General features: G+C 44.0%; 1 protein-coding gene across 5 annotated transcripts; it reads left to right on the forward strand.

Annotated features, from left to right (window-relative positions):
• The first annotated feature begins 330 nt into the window (after positions 1-330).
• On the forward strand, positions 331-25,008 carry LOC147445694 (uncharacterized). 5 transcript variants are annotated; one of them, XM_086525134.1, is made up of 8 exons: positions 331-2,354; positions 2,458-2,547; positions 2,662-2,727; positions 2,817-2,882; positions 3,014-3,313; positions 3,388-3,424; positions 3,502-3,538; positions 3,663-5,129. In XM_086525134.1, the coding sequence occupies exons 1-8, from the start codon at positions 1,023-1,025 to the stop codon at positions 3,727-3,729; spliced, it is 1,995 nt and encodes a 664-aa protein (XP_086381260.1). In that variant the 5' UTR covers positions 331-1,022; the 3' UTR covers positions 3,730-5,129. The 5 variants fall into 5 exon arrangements, with proteins under 5 accessions (XP_086381260.1, XP_086381256.1, XP_086381255.1 ...); XM_086525130.1 differs by lacking the exon at positions 3,388-3,424 and having other exon boundaries at positions 3,426-3,538; XM_086525129.1 differs by lacking the exons at positions 3,388-3,424; positions 3,663-5,129 and adding an exon at positions 24,374-25,008 and having other exon boundaries at positions 332-2,354; positions 3,426-3,538.
• The last annotated feature ends 948 nt before the right edge of the window (positions 25,009-25,956 follow it).

Here is a 25,956-nt window from a genome sequence, read left to right on the forward strand (position 1 = left end):
GAAGGCAAGCTCAGAATCTAGCCAAGCTTTTGCAATTTCAGCCGGCTCAAAATACACTAAACTCTGTTGTTTGCAATTTCAGCCGGCTCAAAATACACTAAACTCTGTTGTTGCGGTGCACTACCCTTGTTTTTTGAGAAGCTTAAAGCTTGTAGGGATTGTCCGGGAAAAAATACCTTAAGGCTTAAACGTTAACATTTTAATAAAGCTGGGTTCAGACGCTGCGACGAAAATGTTACGCACAAGTGTGCCAAAATGCCGTGGCTAGACCTAGTTCGTTGCATGCATACTTTCTCTTCCATCGGGCCTGCCATAGCTCTTTCAACCCCCTGGAAACCGCGCACCTCTCTCAACATCTCCCTCTTTTCCCGTCTGCCTCTTCCAAGGTCGTTCAGACGAGGTGGCGGCAGGCTTGCAGCTCATGTTTTTTCCTTCGGGCTCGTCTGAACCCAGCCTAAGTCTTCCCGAAAGGATGGCAATGCATGGCATTGTGCCAGTTTTGAGCTACTACTGGTACTCTAAGGTATTCTTGGTGGCAACGTCATGAGCTCAATCCCTGGCAGCAGTGAATCGTGATACGTGATGCGGGCAGCAGCATGCGTCAGTACCAACGAGATAACAGACCCCACAAGTTTAGCGGGAGGGCCTTTCCCCCGACTCCCGAGTCCCCGATTGCCTGTCCAGTGTCCAGTGCCTCTTGCCCCTGGAGGCTGGAACCCGCCAATGGGCAGCGATCCTCTCTTTCTCATCACACACACACACACACACACACACACACCCCCACGCGCGCACTCGCATGCGCGCTCGCCATTTGCTCATTGCTTGTCAATGCAAGCGGCCCACAGTGTCTTTATTTTGAAAGCCCCCTTTCCCTCTGACAATGGACGAACTTGGGTAGCTCTCTCTCTCTCTCTCTCTCTCTCTCTCTCTGTGTCTAGCAATGGACACTTGGGTTTGGATTTAAGCTCAAATTCAATCTGATTTCACCAAGAATCTTTAAGCTTAGCTCATTGAGAGCTACTATGCAAAGCAGGGACGACCAACGATCCAGCAATCTCCCATTTCAGCATGTCAGCAGAGCAGCAGCCACCAATGATGGGACTTTGAGTGCAATAGTGAACAAGTCCGTGCGCTCTGTTGATGTGCCCCTTGGAAATGCGACTCCGCATCAACACGATGAGATGCTCTTTTGGCTGCATTACCCTGTTGCTGATTCAATCGACAGAGGGTATTGCTCAGATATATTTGGTGACTTACCCAGTTCAAGTGCCCAACTGGTGAGGCATTCCTTCAATGAGCCTGGGCTGAGGCCTCCAAGTGCCCACTTGAGCATAGGGTCGCCTCTCTTCGGTGGCACTCCCTTGCATGGCACTTCGACGTCTGTTAATACATGTACCACGGTGTCAGAAAGTGCAAGAGACACAGTGGAGTCTTGTGGTAGCGGGTCCGTGGAACCAAGCTTTCGGGTAGCAGGTGCAGATGCTGTTTTGGGTCTTGGCGTATGTCAAGCTGCAGGTGTGATCTTGACCCGTGTGGGATTGGAGGGCTATGGCAAATTGGACACGGGTGTGGATGTCTTGAGAAGAGAAAAGCATGCAGAGCGGCTTGCTTGTAATAGTTCCTCTGGCAACGAGACACTCCACACACAGAGTGAGAGTTGCCAAACTCTGAGCCAAGCTTCTTCACAACAAGAAGGCTCTTTATCAAGTATGAATGGACTGTCTTGTGTGCCGAAGCCCTTGGATGTCATGAATTACTACACAAATCCAGTGCCCCCTGGCAAGCATGGGGCAACCAATTTTGAACTCTTCTCTCGTCCCGTTGCAGAGTCGAAGGTCAATCTTCATGTTGTTGGGGAGAGCAGTGGGCCAACAAACATAGAGAGAGTCAGGCAGCAAACAGTTCAGCACGGGATGTTTCAGGAATCAACATCCACATGCACCACGCCATTGAATTTGGCAGCTGTCCAAGTGAAACGGTTGCCTCCACCTGTTCCACTTCGTCCGTTGCTACCCTTACCCAGGCCCATACCTCCGTTACTACCATCATGTAGCAGCTTCTCTGTCTCATTGGAGAGAAGTCCTTTGATGTATGCTAGGGTGTCTCCCGTGCTACCTCTTCCACAAAGCTTTGCTGGTGAATCTGGAGACGAAACAAATGTTTGTAAAGATACAAGTACATGTTCAAGAATGTCTGTCATGTCCACGGAGAAGGGAACAAGGACAGCTGATCAAAGTGCTACGTCTCCTTCACGGTGCTCTGGTAGTAGCACTGAGAAGAGGGGAAAAATGATGGAAAATGCGAGTTCCAAGCAGAAGCTTGCTGCTTGCGAGGATTCTGACTACCAAAGTGAGGTACTTTTGGATAGCTTATTCTCTTTGCTGCATTCTTCTCGTGGTCGATAGATAGTGCTCTTATATTTATTTTGGGAGTTTTTTGTTACGACTTGGGGGACAGTATGTGGAGGAAATGGCAACAGCAGATAAGAAGTCTCCTTCCATCGCCAAAAGGTTGCGGACTGCAGAGATGCACAACCAGTCTGAAAGAGTAAGAAGCGAGTTGGTGTGTTTGGAGCAATGATAACTCAAATAGGTACATTTTTGCACAACCCTTTTGCATATCATTTAATGCCTCAGTCATGTATTGTTTTATGTGTTTCAGAAACGGAGGGTGAAGATTAATGACAAGTTGAAGACTCTGCAACAACTTATTCCTAATGGCAATAAGGTTAGACCCTTGGCTAGTTGAAGTCCAATCGGTTAGTCATGGGAAATGCGTAACTCCCAGTATATGTGCATCTTTCGCTGTATCTGCAGCCAGACAAGGCATCTTTGTTGGACGCAGTCATTGAATATATAAAGCTGCTTCAATCACAACTGCAGGTTGGTTAGTATGCCACTTTATGCCTCTCTTGGTTTCCTTCAATGGGTACTTGGAATCCCTTTGATTTTTCTCTTACTGCTGTTTATGATGGTTTACGGATGTGTTTCTTTCTCCTTACACATGTAAGCAGGTGATATCGATGAGAACTGGGATAGGTATTCCTTCGGGCATAATGCCCAACGCGAATGTGCAGCATCTGCAGATGCCTTCTTTCACTCATATGAGGCTAACTACTGATATAGGCATGGGAATGAGGATGGGAGTGGGAATGATGGATGCCAATGTGGCAGCCGTGGGTACTGGGTGCACAATAATGCCAATGCCCCTGTTTCCTCCTCCACCAATCCCACAATCAGCTGGTTTACAAGCAGCTGATCGTATGCAGTCTCTTGGAATGATGAACCTTCATGTAGGACCTTCCCATGTTCAGGTATGCAGAATTTGCACCATGTATTTCAATGATGCTTTCATCTGTGTCGCAGTTCTTATTTCCAGACATTGCAGTATCCATTAATGAACCAGAACATTCCCATTTACAATAGTCTGCAGCAGCAACCACAGTCCCACATGCAGCCACTGCGGCAGCAATTTCTTATGCAATCCAAGCAATCACCTCAGCTGCTGGGCAATGCTGCAAAGAGACCCTTTTGTTGAGGTTAGTCTTGGAATTTATTAAGCAGGTTTAAGTACTTGATGGATTGCAGCAGGCATGTGAAACACATTGCATCCATCATGAATTAGTATTGAGCTTCTCTGACTTTTAGGTTTAATTAATGCAGATGGGAGCATACAGATATTTGCAAACTCTTGTTTTACTCTCATTGCAAAGAGCAGGGTCAAGCATGATTTTTTGCCTAACCTTGCAGGCATCATGCAAGCTTGGCTCTTGCTTTTCCTCCACCAAAAAACGCAGATTTTTTGGCTATCTTTTATGTTATCTCGGCAGTCAGGTTTAAGGATGTCAGCCTGCAGACCAGATGCCGAGATCCATATTTTTTGTTATGCCACACTCTAGAGCAGCAGACGCATAGGTGGCCTCTATGTGTAGCCACTGGCCAGTTCTCAAACGCCCTTTTGGAGGTTGACCCTATCAATTACCATGGTTAAGAAATCTGTAGTGGGGTTCGAGCTTTTGTCCTTATGAGAGGTGTCTTTTCTCTGATTGCTCTTGTATACTTTTCTGAGATAAGTTCAGCTTTGTTTCTGCCTCGAATAGGCTGTCCTATCATCATTATGTGGGTGGCTTGGGTTTTTGGCTGAAAGCCTGCCAAAAGCAAGCTTTTACTGAAAGTTTGTGAGATTTGTTTGCCGTTACGTAGTAGCGCAGAGTTCAGAGTAATATGCGTCTCTGGATGGCGTATGCAGCATTATATCAGATGTTAACAATACTGAACTGGGATTGAGTGGTGCTTTTTAACTAAACTCGTGGAGTTTTTGAAGCTGTCTATCAACAGTCGATGAACTGCCAAGCGAACATTTGAAAACTTTCATGCCTAGCAGCCCAGTTGTATTCATGTCTTCAACAATTTGGTGGCATAGCCTTATGAGTGATTGACACTCCTCCTTTTAGGAGGGATCAGTGGCCCTGATGAGTGAGCGGTATAGGGATGAGAATTACTTAAGTGTCAATTCAAAATAATTCAATTTGAATGGTGTGTGACTTTCGTAGAGTCCTGTGAATGCTTGCACTTTTGAATGAATTGTAACTGTGTTTGCAGATTTCATGTTATGTCCACAATTTTATGTGCTCAAATCACAATGCATGCAGTTGTGTAATGATAAGGTCTAGTTCCTATGGAGAAAGGTTTGGGGGTTCAAGTCTTGGGGTGTCCGCCATCCTCACCTTTTGTTTGCCACAGTGACTAGAAGGGATGGCTCACATTGTCTGACAATTTTTGGGTGCCACTGCACCTAGTAGGGGGGTGTAATCAGTCTTGTGGCTTGCATAGCTGAGAATTGAGATTCATGGTGCCAGATTCAGCTAGCCTACGACTTGTTTGGTTCTTTATCTACACCTAATCTTGACTCCTTTAAGCAAGCGGCTCGCTGGTCTACGACGTTCTGATGCCTTTGCATATTCCTAGAATATCCTAATTAACAACAGCGAACGGTGACTAATCCTTGCCCATCTAATCTGGCTCTCTCTGTCTCTCTCTCTCTCTCTCTCTCTCACACACACACACACACACACACACACACACACACACACACACACACACACACACACACACACACACACACACACATGCTTTTCTTTTAGTAATGTAAGATTGAATTACTAATGGGAAACCTCAAATCGAGGAAACCCATTGAAAATATTACAAGCGGTAAATTAGAAGCAATCAAAGTACAGCTCGAAATGAAGAGAGGGGAGCTCATCTAAGTCATAGGCAAATTTAAGAGCCTGTCGAAGAGAGGTTTTGAAGAAGGATATATACTCCACTTGAATGTACTGAAACATGAGAAAATTACTTGCTCTCCACACTGTCCATAGCACCTAGAATCTAACCCCGCTGAAAAAGTATGCATATGGCTGAAGCAGTGGCGGAAGCACTCCAAAGAGCCAGAACTTCGACCAAAATGTATCCGAGGGAAACGCATCCGAAGAGATGTAGAAATGTAGTGTCAGGTGCAGCGGAAGGGTTTAAGGATTTAGCTCGGATCTAGTACTCCGCACACAAACACAAGGTTACTTTACTGCTCTTGAAAGAACTGAACCAAACTGATTGAGAGAGAGAGAGAGAGAGAGAGAGAGAGAGAGAGAGAGAGAGAGAGAGAAGACACGGTATGTCGGGTCCGGGGTCCCAAACCCTCAAGGGCCCCCTTGCTCTGGCAACAGAGCAAGTACTTACTTCATTTTTTGCACAAATACCGATACAATGATACTAAATGCTGAGATGCTAATGGGTACTTGATGCTACTGATGTTGAGTACTGATGAGGTTAATGATTGGGTACTGTGGTGGATGCTTGGTACTTGAGAGGCTAAGTGTGGGTACTATAGGTACTTGGTGCTTGGTACTGCGGGTACTGAAGGTACTTGGGTGCCAAGGACACGGAGGTCCTGATGATCCCTACGCTGAGCAAGGTAGGAGCCAAGCCAAAATTCAAGGGGTGCTAGATGCTGGGATACTGCATTGATGATGACGACGAGGGGACCGGGGTACTTGTATTGTGAGGTGCTAATGGATATTGTTGGAGATGCTTGGTACTGCGAGGAGGAGGAGGAGGAGGAGGCTGTGGGCTGATCTGCTATCGTTGAGGATGGCGATGGGCTGAAAACTGGAAGATGAAGATGGCTGAAATCTGAAAACGCTGGTGGTAATGCGGCAAGGATTGCAACCGCGATGAGGCTATGCTGAAAATGGTGAGGGCTGAAATCTGATGGCGATCATAGGGTTGAAAACGCTGATGGCTGCCCAAGCGTTGGGCTCTTCTACTGCTCCTTTGCCTTCTATTGGTCCCGAGAGGGTTTCTTTTATAGGTCCTTTAGCCATTTTCCCGACCTACTTTTAATAAATGTCATGTCAATTTGTCAAAGTCACTTATTATAAATGACTTGAGTGGCTGTTCATATGCCTATATGCTTAAGTGACATAACTGTGCAAGAGAGGGTATGCAACTATGACTAGCCTGGCATGCACATCCTGCTAGAGGCTCACAAGGGTACCAGGCTAGGTCCTAAGCTAGGACTGACACTAGACTGTAGTAGAAGCTTGTCCACGTGGCTCAAGTGCAGTGCGCACGTGACATGTAATCCACTTGAGTGGCTGTTCATATGCCTATATGCTTAAGTGACATAACTGTGCAAGAGAGGGTATGCAACTATGACTAGCCTGGCATGCACGTCCTGCTAGAGGCTCACAAGGGTACCAAGCTAGGTCCTAAGCTAGGATTGACACTAGACTGTAGTAGAAGCTTGTCCACGTGGCTCAAGTGCAGAGCGCACGTGACATGTAATCCACAAACTGCTTCATATGAGAACAAGTCCACAATAAATGTAGAATATATATTCTCAATGCTGGCACCATAAAGAACACATTGCGAGGAAGCCAATCTTCTGGAGAGCAGAAATCTGCCAATTGGGAGAACCCCAATAATGCATCTCCACATAAACAATCGCTCCTTTAAAGGAAGCTTAGCATGCCACACTTTTATAACTTTATATCGCCGCCATGCAGCACCTTTGCTCATATTCTATACCTTATTACAGTGTTCTTGTATCCAGGAAGATGACTGCAAATGACAATACACCTTCTTTGCGGATATAGAGAGGATCAACGAACCAATGTAGTGCAAGTCACAAATTCAATCCTCAGCAACAAGCGATGGAATGGGAGATATGGAATCGACCAAATCCTTAATGGTGTGCCACATGCATCTATAATGCATTCCAAGACCAAAAGTAAGAGCAGCATGTCTAAATGAGAGCACTTGTCCATCTGCGTCGATCACATACGTCGATCACATATGTTATCCTTTCAATACCTTTCCGAGAGAGAAAATAATGTTGTCTGGGAGACCGCTGAACAAGAGTCTAATAAAAAACCAGACTCCAATGCCAACTCTCCATTCTTGAGCGAATTGCCACTCACGTCATCTCGACCGTGCCACGACAACTCCTTTGTGACTATTTTCCAAACAGCTACAAGATTGGAAGCAAGGGAGCAGCTAGGTACCGTGGCTTCAAATTTGCCAAAAACCACATCCCAGTATGAAGGTTGCCAATCCCCAAAAGTTGTTGTAGAAACCACAGAAACGCAAACATGAGCGTAGTTTGCGTCAGGGTGCAAGCAAGCAAGCAAGCAAGAATCAAGGCCGTTTTTACTCTACTTGTACCAATAACAAGGTGGCCTTCCTTGCAATAACATGAGAACACAAATGTAGAATATTCAGACCACCACAATGCTTTGGAGTACATAGCTTATCCATAGCGAGCAATTGCAGACCTTTTTTCTGGGAGCAAGTTGACCAAAAAAGCTCCGGAATCCTAGTCATGAAAGCCCGAAGACGATGAGGTGGCCAATGCAATAATGGTAGAAAAAATTGCATGTATGCCACCAAGATGGACTGCACTATTCTGAGTCTTACATGGAACGGCCAAGTAGACAGTTTTCAATAATGTAATTCATACCTTATTTTATTCTCAACCCAATCCAAGAATTTGGCCTTGTTCATTGACCACGCATCCAAGATGTCACACAATCTTCCTTATAGTAGTTTTACCTCAAGATTCCCAAACTTTGTTGCTGGAAATGGAAAATTTGGCCCCAGTGTCTAGTATAACCATGAATTTTACCCTAGCATACTTTACAACCAATGTGGTATTGCCTTCTTCCCTTTTGCAATAGTCTCCTACCTTGCTCATTGGAACAAGTTTTTATTATTTGATGTGCTCTTGTGTTAATCCTTTTATACCCATTTTCTCAAGACTTTCATGCAAGTCACTCCACATGCTAGGTATAAGCTCAGATAGTTCTCCCAATGTTATTGTGCATTTGATCTCAGTGGACATCATAGAATGCAAGTTTCTAATATCCATAAATTCTTTGGCATTCTCCAATTTTGTTGTTTCACAAACTAAGCTTCTCTCTTCATGCTCACCCAAGTATGATGGTAGTGTTTTAAGAGTACTTGCTTTTGAATTCTTCAATCTTTCCCAACCCCAATCACCATACAAGATTTGTGCTTCGGCTTCACCATCTCACCTAGCCATTATATAGAATGCCAATCCATGAGGTGCAATGACAAAAGTTTAGACTTTCAGAACCTGCTGACCAACAGCCAATCCATAAAGATGTAAAATGTACATCGAACATCATCTGGTTGATTTCTAGGCCAGAACATGGAGCCATGTGCATACACTCGCGCCACAAAATGATTGCAAGATGGTAATTCCAATCCATGTAATTGGCCAGATGTCATCAAGGAGTCCAAATACAGCAATAAAGGATGTGTTGCAATAGCATACAACATAGCGCTTTAAGGGCATCCTTGCCTAACCGAACGATCAAGATCCCACAATTGAGTGAGCTCACCATCAATTATTCGTGAAGATTAACTATGCTCATAAAGAAAATAGACCACACTACGCATTCTGGACCCAAAGCCCAAGGCCGACATTATCTGTGCAATGAAGTCCCAATGAACAGCGTCGAATGATTTCTCTATATCAACCTACATGATAAGTACATCTTGTTTAATATATTTTGCATACTCAATGCTGATGAAAGCATTAGCAATATTATTAATAATTTGTCAACGTGGAATGAATCCATACTGAGCAGGATGTATACGGGAAAGCAAATGATCTTTAATGCGTGTAGCTATCATTTTTGACGTCAATTTGTAAATGTCCGGCAGAAGTGTTATAGGACATCAATGTGAGAAGGATTTACATAGCGCTTGCTTAGGCAACAACTTCACCAGTCCTTTCCACGATTGTGGCAAAAATTGTGTAGTCCATGCATGATTCATCATGAAAGTAGAGGTTGCTTAAGGGACTCCCAAAATCGAAGGAAAACTTCAACCATAAGACATCCCATTCAGACGATTTCCAATGACCAAGATGTAACAAACTATTGTGCAGTTCGGATTCAGTATAGCTGGCCTCAAGTGTAGCTACATCATCCGTTGTTAGTATAGGATGTACATGCGACAACAGTAATTGTCTGGCTTGCAAAACCTCCCTTGAGGGAGTCTGACAGTTGCAAAACCTCATTGAAAGTGATTCACCATGCAATTTGCCAACTGAATCTTATTGGTAGTCCATTGCCCAATATCATCCTTAACTCTTTTAATGGCCACAGATTGCCGCGAATGATGCAAATGTTTAGAAAATTACTTTAAGGAACAACCTTTATTCATGAAAGCATACTGTCTCGATCTAATCTTTAATTTTCAAGTATCCTCTTCTCATATGCATCAAAGAGACTTTAGCCGCACATAGCTTCTCTTGTTTCGAATCAGTAAGCGGCCTAGAAACCGCAACACTCTCTAAGTCTTTACAAGTTGCCTTATCATGTTGATGCATAGGCAATGAGGCAGATGTGGGACCAAGCAAAGTATCGTTATACGAGTGAACCACTCTATTTCACGCTTCAACTAGTAATTGCTTCTCTCATCTGAAGGAGGTAGATGCAGATGGAGATGCAAAGCTCGCACGGCTTCTCTCATTTGAAGGAGGTACATAGTTTCTTGAGACAGGTGAAACACGAGGTTTAGGCACCTTCTTTGGAGTCTTTCAACCATCAGTAGAATCACCTATTTTGGCTTTACCTTTGGTATCAACCTTTGCACTAGACTGCACATTAGCCAAATGTTTAACTTTATGGCTATCCTATTGAGACTGCATGTTTTCATTAGAATCCCCCAGCTTTGCCTTCATAGACGAAGAGGAGGGAGAGGCAACACGAGTCCTAGATTTAGCAACAGTAGAAGGTGGCAGTTTCAACAAAGGTTCTCGGCATTCAAACTGCATATGGCCAAGTTTACCACAACTAAAACATGCACCTGTAAATTTCCCCCATTTGAGTTTAAATGGTGTTTTGCCCACTACTGGATCAGCAGAGTCAACCTTGATTTTGTAGGCATCGGTTTATCCGTATCCCAGAGCACATATAATCTATTGGAATTGGTAGCCGAGTTTAAGGGACATATCACTTTGCCCAACTGAGCAGCCAAAAGAGGTAAAAAGTGCTTCCGAGGAAATCCCGCTATGTCCACCCAACTGGACATCTATGTCTTATTAAACTCTGATAATTTTAATATGAATATTTGGTGATGCCTTTTGGACTCACGAATGCTCCAACAACATTTAATCGGATGATGGATAGGATTTTTAGTCACAACTAGGTGACGTGGCTGGGGGCTGAAAATGCTGACGTGGCACTGCAATACGGACATGCCGGATTCTGTGGAAATGATGACACATGGCATGCTATACGGACACCGGCATTTTGCGGCATAAATTGCGGAAGCCCTAGGCTGCTTTTCTGGCTATGCAGCGTGATTTGCTTTTCTACGAAAGAGATGAGAGAGAGAGAGCCTTTTTGCTTTATTTTACCTTAAGAGGCCTTGTGAGAGAAATTATTGAGCATGCTTTATTTTTAAAGGCTTTTAAAATACACAGCTTTTTGAAGCTTTTTTGGGCTCTGCTTTTAGCATCCCTTGTAAACTCTTTAATAAGTAGATTGGGCTCTTACTTCTCAGAGCATCTGGACGCAGAGTCTGAGATTGAGTCCCGGCTACTCGCTTGTACTTTGAGTTGCAGATTAATACAAAAGGAAATACCGAAAGGGGCGCCAGTCTTTGGGGCCAATATCTCTAGGCACGGAACTGTTTTGAAGTGATTATTTGTGGTGTTGCGATAGATTCTCAACTTGGAGTGTCCAAGTCTATTACAGTGGTATCAAAGCGCGGCCGATATCTCTTCTACGGGAAATCCGATCCTTTTTACGCGGCACTTATGGCTTCAGGCAAAGATCAGTCGACTTCCTTTGCATCCGGAGATGCGGGAAGAGATCACAACGAAGATTCACGTGAGGAGTATGGCCCGCCTCGGCCTACTCAGGCGGAGCTCGAAGAGATGGAGCGTCGACGATTGATCGGCGATGCAACAAAGATGATGCTTAATTTTGCGAAGGATCCAAAATTTGCAAAAATATATGAGCCAGACTTTTGGATACCTGCACACGCAGTGGCGAAAGACCACAAAACCACCCCTCAAACCAGCTCTCAAGAAACCTCAGAGCAAGAATTAGAAGAGGTGGTTGATGCACGAATTGCTCAGTTTTTTGACGCGCAAAACAAAGCTAAAAAGCACATCAAAAAGTAAAGGAAAGGCACTGACTTCCCGGGTTATTTGGGTTGTTAGTCTACATTTGATTTGGCAAGAAAGCAGAAGAAGCGTGTTCGATTTGAAGGAGTATCCAATTCTTCTTCTTCTTCTTTTGCCAGTTCTTCTAGCTCATCTGACTCGAGTGAAGAAGACAGAAAAGGCAAAAAGCAAAGCTTCGGAAAGGGCAAGAAAAAGTCAAAGAAGCCTAAATCTCGCCGCGTGGTTGACAGTTCTACAGAGGACTCGTCTTCAGATAGTCCGGACTCTGATGATAGGAGCTTTTATGCAAAGAAGAAGAATTTTTATAAAGCAAACCAATATGTGTTAGGTGCAGCGGAATGATTGTTTGCGCTTTGCTCAAGATGAGTGCTCCGAACTGTGCTCAAGGTTCCTTTTGTTCTTATGGAAGGGAGAGCCTTCCGTTCTTAATGAGAGAATGCTATGATCACAAACAAAGTGAATGGACACTGTGCGTGTAAGTGTATGAGATTGAGAGATTAAGAGAGAGAAGAGAGATACGACACCAGAGACGTTGTAAAACCCTCTTCCGAAGGCCCCACTCTCGTCGGCTAGAGTGGTCTACTTATGATTGCACAAAGTGGTACAATGCAGATGCAATGGACTGATGCAACTTGGGACTATGCCGGTGACAACGACGACTTTATGGCTGAAATCTGTGGTCTTCTATTTGCTGAAATTCGGGACTGTTTTGGCTGCGTTTTCAGGGCTGAAAATGGCTATCTTCTGCAACCAACTAGGGCTGAATCTGCTGCTGTCCAATAGGGCTGAAAACGCTGTTCCTCTGCTGCGGAATGGGCTGAAAACCAAAACGCTGGCAGATCTGAAAAATGCTAGGTAGCTGGGATGTTCCGGCGATGGCAGCAATGGAAAACGCTAGGGGGATCTGGTACTGCTGATGGCGATGCCAAACTGGAAACGCTAGGCTAAATGTTGATGGCGATCAATCAAAGCTGAAAATGCCAAGAGAGGGAATGTCCGGCAATGAAGGAAAACCAAAAACGCTGGGGGTATTGCTGGGGTTCTGCTGAGAAGGTGCCTGTTGAGCATGTGCTCCTGCTGCCTCTTCTGCCAGAAAGTGCTAACTTGGGTTTGCTTATATATTAACTTAGCAAAATTGCCCTACCTACTTTTGTTGGAATGTCACTTAAAAATAATAAGTGAAAAATATCAAAAATAGGGAAAATAGGCTAAATGCACGGGAAAATCCCCAAACTGACTCTGATGGAATCTGAAGGGAATACTGATGATCATGCTGTGTGCAACCAGAGGATATGCATCTACACTAAGTGACTGGGCATGCACGGTCTACGAATAGACTCACAAAAGTGCCAGATCACTTCTAATCTAGACTTGACTGGATTGACTGAACTCTGATCATGCTGTAGCTTGTCCACGGACACATAGGGTTGGATGTGTCACGTGACAATATGACTTTCTGGAAGATAAAAGCAAGAAAGTCCGAGAGTTTAAGGAAGTGGACAGTCAATTAAATTTGACACGTCTCTGGTTATAGAGATGCTTCGAAGGCTTTGTCTTTTGTACAACAGTTTGACATAGCTTTCTTAGGAGGGCGTTACTCAGAGCACTCTAAGATTCGGAGAGCTGCCTCTTATTTTAAGGGGAATGCTCGAACTTGGTGGTCCACGCTTCTATTAAACAAGACAGCGCCAGTTAAATGGCTGAAATTCAAGAGGCTTTTTATTTCTTCTTGGTTGACTCGAGAGTATGAACGCGATATACGAACTACTTGGAACTATCTTCGGATGACCAAGAAGGATACAGTGGACGCTTATTGTGAGAGATTCTGGAGCTCTTTTCTACCCGCCTCTTCATTTAAGAAGATCTGTTAAGGAACAGATTGAGCGGTTTACCTTGGGTCTTCCTACAAAGATCCGAGATCAATGCTTGGAACAAAAGCCAGCTTCCATTCAGGAGTTGATGAGTCATGCGAAACGGGGTTTTGCCATTCACTCAGGCAGTTTGACCTACCCCATAGATGAGATCATGACGCAAAGGGCCGAACAGACTTCGACAAATGAAAGTAGAAAGAGGAAGAGCAACCCAGAAAAGAAAGAGAAGAATGCACGATCCAAACTCATTCCTCAAGAGAGAGCTCTCTATATCAAGGAGGGGAAGTGCCCTAAAAAGTCACAGAAAGAATAGAACGACAAGGACGATGAGAAGCCTGAGAGTTCGAGAGCAGCTGAGGAACGTGGACGAAAAGGCAAGATGAAAACAAGACTGGTTCTAGATTGCGTGGGTAGTGATCCCAGCACGATGGACGAGAGTACATAACTTTGCCGAGCTTGGGGTAAAGTGAAAGACCAAGAAGCCCTGATCTTCTTTGATGGAGGGGCCAAGGCCAACTTCATTTCATCGGAATTGACGGCGCGGCTCGAGATCACTCCCGATCGGATGGGGCCACTTGCAGAGGTAGTTCTAGCGGCACCCGACAGGGACGTAGCCATTATACTTGTCATTGGCAAACTCCGGTTGCATTGTCAGGGGTATTTAGGGCATGAGGACTTCTACATAATGCCTTTGAAAGGTTCTGATGTTCTCTTGGGAATTCCTTCGTACCACAAGAACAACGTCGTGGTTGACTATCGGGCGAGGAAAGCGACTTTGACCACAGAGAACGGTAGAACCATTGTACTCGATGTACTTGACTATCGGGCGAGTCTGTTCCTATTGTATCGGCTTCGGCCATTTCAAGATTAATGAAATCCAATTTGTTTGTTTATTCGATCTTTTTGAAAGAGTTGAGTGATGAGGATAGGACAAATATGTTTGAACTTGATAAAGAACGCCAAGATTTTCTCCACTCTCACGCCGATTGCTTCTCAGAGGGCCTGCCAATCGAGTTACCACCCGCTCATCCTGAAGATCATACCATTGATCTGATACCTGGAAGCACACCACCGAACCGGCCACCTTACCGTGTGAGCCGAGCCCAGAACGAAGAAATTATGAACCAAGTGAAAGACCTCTTGGAAAAGGGTCTTGTCTAGCCTAGTATTTCACCGTATTGCTCTCCGGTGTTGTTGGTTTTGAAGAAAGACGGATCTTGGAGAATGTGCATCGATTATAGAGCTCTCAACAAAATCACCATCAAGAACAGATTTCCGATTCCTAGGATCAATGATATACTCGACAGATTACAGGGATCCTCGTGCATTAGCAGTATCGATTTGAAGAGTGGATATCATCAGATCCGAATTGTGCCGGGAGATGTCTACAAGACAGCCTTTCGGATGACTTTTGGTTATTTGAGGTTTTGGTGATGCCTTTTGGCTTAACCAATGCTCCTGCGACATTTAACCGGATGATGGACATGATTTTTTGAGAGTACAAACTATTCGTTGGCACTTTCTTTGACGACATCATTGTTTTCTCCAAGGATGAGGCAGAACATAGAGTACATCTACTTCAAGTCTTTCAGGCATTACTAGAATCACAAGTTAGTGATTAATGCGAAGAAAAGTGAATTTTTCCTACCAGAGATACACTTTTTGGGACACATTGTCTTGGCAGTAGGAGTGCAAATGGATCCGACCAAGATAGAGACTATTTGTGATTGGCCCGATTTGAAGACTGTCTATGAAGTTAGAAGCTTCTTGGGATTGTGTTCGTACTACAGGCAATTCATTAGAAAGTTTGCAGAGATTGCTTTCCCTTTGCATATCTTGACACAGAAAGGAGTCTCTTTCGCGTGGGAACTCACAGAGGAAGAGAAATTGACTACGGGACCAGTTTTGACTTTGCCGGACTTGCAGAAGTCATTTGAAGTATATTGTGATGCTTGTGGTCGTAGTCTGGGTGCGGTCTTAATGCAAGAAGGCCATGTCATTGCTTACGAGAGCTGATTGTTCTCAAGGCCGGAATTGACAGCATATATTTATGAGAAAGAGCTTTTGGCGATTCATCCATGCTCTTACTCAGTGGCGGCATTACCTACTCGAAGCGGATTTAACTGTCTTTACAGACCATCAGAGTTTACGCCACTTCTTGTCACACAATCAGCTATCGGAAAAGAAGATGCGGTGGGCGAACATCCTGTCACAGTTTAACTTCCAGATTGTCCATGTTTAGGGACATAAGAATTTGGTGGCAGATGCTTTGTCTCGGAAGCGGTTGGTTCTAGCTATTTCCGCAATACATCATAGAAGCTTCGAGGATATGGTCGATCAGTATGCCACGGATACAGATTTTGTAGACATTTTCACACGGATACGAGATGGGGAAATAGTAGCGGAATATTCCATTCGGGATGGCTACTTGATGAGGAAAACCATGTTGTGCTTTACACAGCCGTTGAGGGAAAAGGTTATTGACCGAATGCCACTGTCCACCTTTTACGGGTCACCGCGGCATTTCTACCACCTTGAAAGGGGTAGAGAGATACTTCTCTTGGCCGAGACTCAGGAAGGATGTGGACGAGTTTGCGCGCAGTTGCTTGGTATGCCAGAAGGTCAAGTTTGACATGCATAAAGCACAGGGATTGTTACAGCCTTTGCCCATATCCACCCGTCCCTGGGAAAGTATGCAATGGATTTCATTTTTGATCTCCCGAGAACACAGAGTGGTCACGATGGTATCTGGACTGTTATTGACAGATTTAGCAAGTAGACTCATTTCATTGCAGTGAAGAAAACAGTCAAGCCGAATCACTTAGCGAGATTGTTTGTAGCCCAGATCTTTAGATTACATGGCATGCCCGAGACGATTGTCTCTGACAGGGACCCCAGATTTAGGAGTTTGTTTTGGAAGGCAATTTGGGAGAACATTGGCACGTGGTTGCAGTTCTCGTCATCTTTGTACCCGCAGACTGACGGGCAATTTGAGATTGCCAATTCAGTGGTTTTAGATTTATTGAAGTCTTACATCTCGGATAAGAAGACTCAATGGCAAAAGTATCTACCTTTGGTGGAATTTGCCTACAATAACACGATACACTCTTCGACGGGGAAGGCACCATTTGAGATTATTGAAGGTGCTACGAAGGTTCCACCCTTCCTAAGCTCGAAAGATAAGATTTTTGAAGCCGATGAGTATTCGCGCTACTTGGACACGGCTTTTGCCAAGGTCTGCGAGGCTTTGCAAAAATCTCAAGAAAGACAGAAAAAGGCAGCAGATCGCCATCGTCGCGATTTGAAATTGAAGGAGAATGATTGGGTGCTCTATGTTTTGAGAAGACATGCCTAAGAAAGAAAAACGGAAAGAAGAGGCTTTTTCCAAAGCTTAGTATGTGATACTACGGACCTTTCCAGATCTCCGAAAAGATCAATGATGTCTCCTTCCGACTGAAACTGCCTGACACTTGGAGGATTCACAATGCATTTCATGTGAGTCTCTTGAAACCTTTTAGAGGTGATGTGCCCGAAGATGGGGAGCCTGATGAGCAACCCGAAGTGGAAGAAAACGAGGAGATCCTTCTTCTTGAACAGATATTGACACATAAGGACAAAAAAAATAAGGGTAAAGTGAGAAGGGGGTTCTTGGTTAAATTCAAGAACTATCCTGCATTGGATGCGAAGTTGATGGAGCTAGTAGATACTCCTGTGATTGTGAAACTTTACCTTGAAGCTTTTGGTTTAGCATAGTCTACTCTTTTTGCTTTATTTTACCTCAAGAGGCCTTGTGAGAGAAATTTTTTAGCATGCTTTATTTTTTAAGGCTTTTAAAATACATAGCTTTTGAAGCTTTTTTGGGCTATGCTTTTAGCATCCCTTGTAAACTCTTTAAATAAGTAGATTGGGCTCTCATTTCTCAGAGCATTTGGACACAGAGTCTGAGAGTGAGTCCCGGCTACTCGCTTATACTTTGAGTTGCAGATTAATACAAAAAGAAATACCGAAAGGGGCGCCAGACTTTGGGGCCAATATCTCTAGCCACAGAACTCCGCCGGGCCAGTGTCGAATCAATTGTGAACTGTGGTTGCAGTTCTCATCATCATTCCACCCGCAGATTGATGGGCAATCAGAGAGAGTCAATCAGTGGTTTTGGATTTATTGAAGTCTTACATTTCTGATCAGAAGAACCAATGGGAAAAATATTTTTCTTTGGTGGAATTTGCCTACAATTACACGGTTCACTCATCGACAGGGAAGGCGCCATTTGAAGTAATCGAAGGTACTAAGAAAGTCTCTCCATTTCTAAGCACCAAGGACAAGGTTTTTGAAGTAGATTAGTACATGAGGAACTGCTTTTGCCAAGGTTCGTGAGGCTCTAGAGAAGTCTCAAGCACGGCACAAGAAGGCAGCAGATAGACATAGATGTGACTTGAAGTTGAAGGAAGATGATTGGGTGCTCTTACGTTTTGAGAAGGCACGCCTAAGAAAACGAAAGGGAAAAGAACGACTTTCTCCAAAGCTTAGAATGAGGTATTGTGGCCCTTTCTAGATTGAAGAAAAGATAAATGATGCATCCTTCAGACTCAAGTTGCCAGACACTTGGAAGATTCACAATGCTTTTCATGTGAGTCTCTTGAAACCATTTAAGGGTGAGGTGCCAGTTGACAGGGAGCCTGATGAGCAACCCGAAGTGGAAGAGAGCGAGGAGATACTTGTTCCGGAACAGATCTTGGCCCATAAAGAAAGAAAATTGAAAGGTAAAGTGATTCAACGGTTCTTAGTGAAATTCAAGAACTATCTGGCATTGGATGCGAAGTGGATAGAGGAGGAGGACCTAGTTGATGCTCCTTAGATTTTGGAACTTTACCTTGAGGCTTTTGGCTTAGTTGCGTTTGCAGAACAACAGGGTTAAATCTAGTGCAAACAAGACTGCACGAGAGGAGAGTCACTCCACTCCTTTGTCACAGATTACCTGGATGGAGTAAAGTCACTGATTTTTCTCTGGATTTCAGGGATACTGCTGTGCTGACAGTATTCTATTGTATGACTTTACGAATAAAAAAGTGATAATGGATATTCCCAAACTTGCATCTAATTGATGTGTTTTCTCTCATGTGATTTTGTTTGAGTGCAAGATTGAAGACGAAATGACTGCAGCATTTTGGTCTTGAGAATCTATAGACATGATTGCGATAAGAATTAGCTAATTCGACATCAGTGAGGTCCGGGATGGACCTAGATGCGATTGCTAAATACGTTGCCAGGAATCATGGTCTTAGATCTAGAATCAATTTTAATGTGATCGATATGATGTGAATGTGCATTGACTGAGTCGTCTATGTGCAAAGTGCTAGATTTGTGTTTGTCTAGTGCGTCACTGCTTAGAGTCAGTATCTATTGAAGTGGTTTATGGCATCTCTCTGTTTTGTAGGCGTAATCGAGGGCGATTACAATTCTTTCAAGATGGGGTTTAAGTCACAAACTGATGATGTGGCATGTCCATAAATTGTTCCAACTTATATGGCACTTGTCGATAGGGCCCTAGGGACATAGAACTTAAAAAGCTGGTTGGCGGGCAGGCTGTTCAGACGCTACAAATTGTGCTGAAGTGATGACGTGGCTGGCTGTACAGATTTCTGCGAAACGCACTGTTCTTCTAACGTGCCAGGTTGTACGGAATTCCGCCTTTCGTAAAATCTGGGGCTGTTTGTACAATATGCCACATCATCATGTCAACGCGAACTCCGAAAATCTGTATTGTTGCCACGTCATCATAGCCCTCCGTGCGTGTGTGTGTGGGCTTGCTTCATTTTTAATGCCTTTATGTCACTTGGGCCCCATCAAATAGTGTCCTATAAGTTGGTGGAAACTCTTTTTTTTAAAATAGGCCACTCGGCAAGACTTTGTAAGTCGATAAAACTTCTTCTTCTTCTTGTGCTTCGTCCTCTTAGGGTTTAGGCTTCTCAGTCGAGATTTGTAGGTTGGCTCCGTTCTTCAGTGGCTTGACACGTCAGCAATTTGTGACAACAGAGAGACCCATGCGCAATGGTGCTTTGCTCAAGCATTAATACAAAAAGAAATACCGAAAGGGGCGCTAGTCTTTGGGGCCAATCTCTTTGGGCGCGGAACTACGCCGGGCAGTGTCGACTCAATTGAACCGTGAATTAAGCGTGAAGTGTTTCAAAGGGATTCTCTCTTGTGTGTGGTGCCAGATTCCAGACTTGGGTTGTTCAAGTTTGTTACATGGGATTCCTCAAAGATAATGCTATACAGTGGTGGAGTTCAATCACGATCCAATTGCATGCTCCAAGGACTTGGCAAGCTTTCAAGTCTATTTTGGCACGAAGTTATATGACCTCCCTATTCGAAGTCCAGATTTTGTATCAATGGGGATGTCTATCTTTCGGTGTCTTTCTTCAAGCTGATTCCCTTGGAGGACCAATGCAAGCGATATATCGTTGGGCTGCCATCACCTTTACAGGAATACTGTCTTTCTAAACAAGTATCGACAATGCAAGAGCTTATGGGCCATGTGTCAAAGGTGGCGACCATCAGATTTATCTTTACAGATGCACCCTTGAATACGTCTCATTTGTCATCATTTATGTGTTCCTTGCTGCGGATTTGGAGGGAATTACGTCTTGCTTTGATTCGCCACCCCCCTTCTTGCGTGGAGAAGGTAGTGAGGCAGCCACTTGTATGGAATGTATATGTGATAGAATCAGAAGGCCGTAAGCTAGTCTAGAGGGCACACATTGATTGGGCAATTTGGATGATGGGCCAGGAGGCTCTTTTTGTCAGATGCTTCCTTGGTTGGGGCATATGTGATTGGAGCTACCTACGGGACTTGGAGAGGGGTTGCTGCCTATATGAGAGACTGACTCTCAGACGGGCAGCAACCTATTGGCACGCCCTCATCGGGGGACAGACTCTTTTACCTTCTCATCACGGATGGTGGGTATACTTCGATCCTCATTCGGGAGGCCGAACTATTGCTCAACAGGAGAATCTCGTCTTAAGCACTTGTGGAGACTGGCCATCATGGATGTCACATCAGAATGGAGTTTCAAGGTGAGGTTTTGCCTAATCAACAGTTGATTGCCCATTGGCAGCCTGTTAGAGTGGGAGGCTCTTTCCAGAGGAGGTCTTGTGTTGACTGTGTTTTCACTACTAAGGAGGCACCACTTTGCAGACCGTGTGTTTGACAGGGAAACCACTTGTTTAGTTAGAGTGGATGTTGCTGAGTGGCCTTTGTTGAGTGATGATGGAGCCCATCTATCCTTTAGTGAGTACTCTTGTCTCCCTTGGGAGGAGACTTACCCTCCTCATCGTCCACGCCAGTCAAAGGTAAGGTATGGCAGGATCAGCGCATCCTCCCTGCTTTTTGGATATGTATCATCTCCATAAATGTAGATCACGATATACATTGCAAAAGAGAAAATTTTTGTGCTTGGTTACAAAATTTAGGGTTTAATGTGTGTGTGTGTGTGTGTGTGTGTGAGAGAGAGAGAGAGAGAGAGAGAGAGAGAGAGAGAGAGAGAGAGAGAGATTTTTTTAGAAAATTTTCTTTCAATGTTTCTATGTGAAGTACCCCTCCACTTTAGAGGTGGAGTCACCCTTCAATAGAAAGTATCTGAAGCTTGAGAGCTCGAAAAGGAAAGTTTCCTTTTGATCATTGGATGCCAAGAATCCGTGAGGAGGGTCTTTGCTTTGGTTTTTGTGGGAATTGTCGACAACAAGGGGCTCTGCAATTGTAGGGACAGGGGTTTGTGCCTCGGATCCTTTGTGCAAGCTGTGGGAAGCTCCTCCAAGTGGGGAGGGAGCTGCCTGTGAGAAATGATTCTAGGCAAGAGGTTTAAGCCTTTGAGGAGGCCCGACACTTGATGTTTTGTGGGTCTACAAGAGAGCAGCTACTAAGACCAAGGAAAAAAAAAAACTGCTCTTTGTTGTAGGTGCTTAAGCGTGTGAACAGCCATTTTTTTTTATTTTTATATATACATAAATTTTTTTGACAGTAACTCCAAAATCTTAAAAGAAAAGTGTCATGTAGTGCAAACTGCAGCGAGCACCGAGCATGAGCCAAATGTCGGTGACAAGTGAATGAGCAAGCTGGAGCTTTTGTAGGTAGCATGGGCCCCACGAGCTGCAGAAGGTGCAGTGCCAGGTGATTGAAGAGGATGAAGGCCGGTTGTAGTGGGAGAAGCAGAAGCAGCCCCGGTGGCGATTTAGCAGCTGTGGCTAGCCGAGCAACGATCAAGAGTATGACTAATTTGCAGGCAGGGTTTGTCATGTGCTGCCGGCAACAAAGAAGGGGAATTCTGCAGGGCGTTGCGAAGGAAACCGGGGCGGGCAAACAAATAGTTGTCGGATAGCTCTTGATATATAATGCGTATGTACACACATAAGTTGCAGAAACTGATGATGATTATTATGAGAGTTATATTAACACAAAGTAGTCTCAAAATGAGCACAAAATGCACATTTATTGAGAAATTGCACACACAACCAATGATGAATGCGAGTTTCCCTTCACCTAGTCGCCAAAGGGTAGTGGAGCATGCTCTTGCCTAAGTGGCGATTATGGATTGGGATTATTAAGCTAGTGCAAATGGAGATTAGGAAATGCTAAATTGAAGAGTGCTAATCACTAACACACAAAAGTGTAACAACAAACCTTGCTAGCATAACCTGGTGCTTTGATACCACTTGAAGGGAATGGGATTGTACTAGCTAGGGTGGATGAAAGAGAAACATCGTGCACACAAGTGAGTGTGTGTTGGCTAGATTATCACTCAAGCAAATTAGGTTCCAAGATCAATTAACTTGGACTCATAAACACGATCTTGAGTATTTGCTTAGCCATCACAAGCTCACCATAAACAAGGGAGATGTAATGCAAAATAGACTTGTGTTTATTCATTCATGAAATGAGCTTTGAGTAGCTCTACAGGCTTGCACTACTACATGTGGGATAATTCCACCTTCTCTCTCCTTGACTCATACTCTAGTACTCTAGGACAAAGCTCACACCTTACAATGTAGTGCGTCTTTCCAAGATCACCACTCTCCCCCCTTTATAGTAAGCAATTTTTACCTTCTCTCTTGTAGCCTTGATTTCTGGCATCAACTTTTGGATGTGTGCAATTTGCGCTAAAGTGAGGTCATCGCCTAGAAATATCCCAGTTTGTTTAAGAGTCAGTTTATTCTTCAAGAACTCTCTACTAGTTTCCACAATAGGGAAAGCTAAAATGAGTGCTCTTTCCTTAGAACTCCTTCCCCACTCTCCATGCACCTGTGCGTGTGGCTTTTGAAATGCCCATGCGTTTCAGGAGTTATTTCACTTCTTCTTCCACATTTCCAATGTTCTTAAGGCCTGTAACATGCACGTGAAGGGCTTTAGTCTTCCTCTTCTACTCTTCCTCAATGGTCATATTGATAATGGTGGTTGTAAGTGTAGCGTCAACATCTTGGCTTTTCCCTTCTATGCAACCTCAATCCACTCTTCAACTTCAACAACCTTCTTAGCTCTTTTGCATTTTGGTGAGGACATCCGCCTATGAAGTGGCTGTTCTCGACTTTTGCTCTTCCTCTTCCAAGAGAGTTTTCACGTGTTCTTTGATCTTCTCGAGCTTCTTAATCACTGAGGCGGGCTGAATTTCTTCCTCCTTTCTAGGAATCCTTTTACAAGTTGCTAGTTCTCCCTTAAGTTCTTCAATCAATGTTTTTTTTGCACGAGCGAGAGAGAGAGAGAGAGAGAAAATGACATGAAATGAAATGTTATATTAACGTCTTCAAAAGGCCAGAATGACATATGAGACCAAACTGATACAAAAGTGGTGAATCTGTTACAATGTCTGGGTACCTTAGTACTAAAGTACTAAGTGTGAAAAGTGTGAAAGTGTGAAAATAAATGTGAAAAACTAAATACAAAGTATTCAATAAACTTCTTAGGAGCATTCTAGGTGTTTGGCTAGAATGCTTCTAATCCTTTGTTGTAGTCTCCTCTGGTGAAGTGTGCTTTTGCATCTTGGTCGTGATCGTCTCGATTTCCTAAGCTCAGTCACTCTGTCAATTAGGGTGCCTTTGGTATGAATATGGGTACTCCTTTGTGCTGGCTGTTGGCCTCTTGCTTCTCCTTCCACTCTTGCTTCTCTCGATCCGAAGAAATCTGTGATCTGCCTGTGAGGCTGTAGTGCTCTTTGTCTTCTCATTAGAGAGAGAGAGAGAGGTGTATCTTGGTACCTTGCCATTGGCTTTTGTGGTGAACGACGAGTGGGTCCCTCTTGCCTCTCATATGGTATAACTGTGCACTGTGCCGTAGATCCGCAACCTTTTTGGTCATCAAGAAATGTTATAGTGGATGCCGATGATTTTGGAGGCCCAGCCTAGGGGTTTCACTATCCCTTGGATTTTGTGAGCTACTACAAGAGGTTTTTATAGCGGATGCTTTATATCAGTGAGATACATAGTACTGGACTTTGTGGTTTTCCCTACAATGCCTGAGGTGGACAGAGCTTTGGGCAGATTTGTGTGGGCTTATCACAATCCAGATAGCTACATTTCACTACTTGATTAGATTATCTTTATCCCTAGATGTATCCTGTGGTTTGTTTGGGATTTTTTTCCATGATCTCATTGTATATCTTGCAGGGTTTTTCCCATGTCTCTTATGTATAAACCTATGGTTGATTTTATGCAATGCAAAGGGTAAAAAGCGGCACTTTTTGAGAGAGAGAGAGAGAGAGAGAGAGAGAGAGAGAGAGCTTCTTCTGATGCAGGTTTTGGTTATTCCATGAATGTAATTTTTGGTGCCTTGTTCTACCTTTGTATCATATGAAAGGTCTACGCAATCGTACCATAGTCTTTGGTGTATAGTTTTTCTCTTCTGGGAATGCAAGGGAGCACATAGAACAATAGAGGTTAGTAACAGAATGGTGAGGATGCATCTGTCAGCAAAATGGTGAAGGTGCTCATTAAACTAAAATCTTTGTTGGATTGAAGAGCAAGACGAGGGAAGCTTTATAAGCTACATTCTGAGAAAATCGTAGTGAAACTAGCAAGGAAGCATACTCTCAAAGAAGTGAAGCTACAACACATTTTTTTGGCTTTTCTCTTTTAAACCATGTTGTGTGGAGACTAAGAGTCTAGCATTTTTTATGTACACAAGCTAACATTGAAGAGATGGACTGTTTTTTCTGACTGCTGGCCTAAGCATTCAGTTTGGTATTAAGAGCATCACACTTCACATTTTTAGAAGACTTTTCCTCTTTGAACAAATCGTCTGTGTTGAGGAAAACTTTGTTTGCTTTTTGTGTTTCTTCTCTGCTAAAGCAACAACCTTACATACAGATGGAGACAATGTACATCTTTGTAAGGTTTGGTGTAAAATAACTCAAAACTGACACCAATGTTGTACCTATTTTGCTACATATTTTATTTCATTTTTTTGTCTCTGTCTTCAAATTTTGTTGTGTGTGTGTGTGTGTGGAGAGAGAGAGAGAGAGAAAGAAAGAAAAGAGAGAAAGCTTTATTTACGTCTTCTAAAGGCCGAAGTCGGCCTATGAGACAAATCAATGTACATCTAGTGGTAGTCCGGGTGTCCGGAAAAGAAAATACTGAAAATAAAATGCTGAAATGAAAGCTAATCTAGAACCGGGATGTGCAGTGTGGTGGTATGATGGTAATGTGTGGTGGTATGGGTATATATGGCTCTGGCACCGCAGATACTGACCATATGAATATATGGCTGTGGATGTAGCTCTGTCACAGCAGAAAATGACTACCTCGTGCTGAGTGAAAGTAAAAGTGTGAGAGCTTACCCGTATCAGAGCTGGCTAGTAGTGTGTAATGGGTGATGGGTATAAAAAGTGGTACATGGGGGGGAGGGGTTGAAAAACCCTATGTAAGTGGGTGCTCCAATGTGTGGTGGAGCGGGCCCTCTCCAGCTGCTGCTCATGAAGTGTACAGATCCTCAGTATATCCTGCTGGTATAGACGGGGCCGTCGGTATCCTGACTCCCGGGGTCGGCGTCGTGCTCGTTGTGCCTCTGCCTGCTCGAGTGTCAACCCAGTCGTCGTCGGCGGTGTGGGATCCCCTGAAGTCATTCTCTGGAAAAACTGAGTGATCGTCTGCTGAACACCTCCAGTGTCATGTGGTCGTGGTCGTGTAGACTCCTCACGTATGTGGAGTGCTTCTGTGATGAAATGGCCGACATGAGTCTGGTCTCTCCTCCTCATGCATGTCTGGAGAGTGCCCTCAATCCCAAATCTCTGTCTAAGCTCTGAGTAAGCTGGGCATCGTAGCATGAAGTGCTCCTCCGTCTCCACCTCTGTCTGACACAATGGGCAAGTCCGGTTCTCTC

Source organism: Adiantum capillus-veneris, chromosome 12 (assembly GCF_014529385.1).
Source record: "Adiantum capillus-veneris isolate H3 chromosome 12, ASM1452938v2, whole genome shotgun sequence".
NCBI classification, from domain to species: Eukaryota; Viridiplantae; Streptophyta; class Polypodiopsida; order Polypodiales; family Pteridaceae; genus Adiantum; species Adiantum capillus-veneris.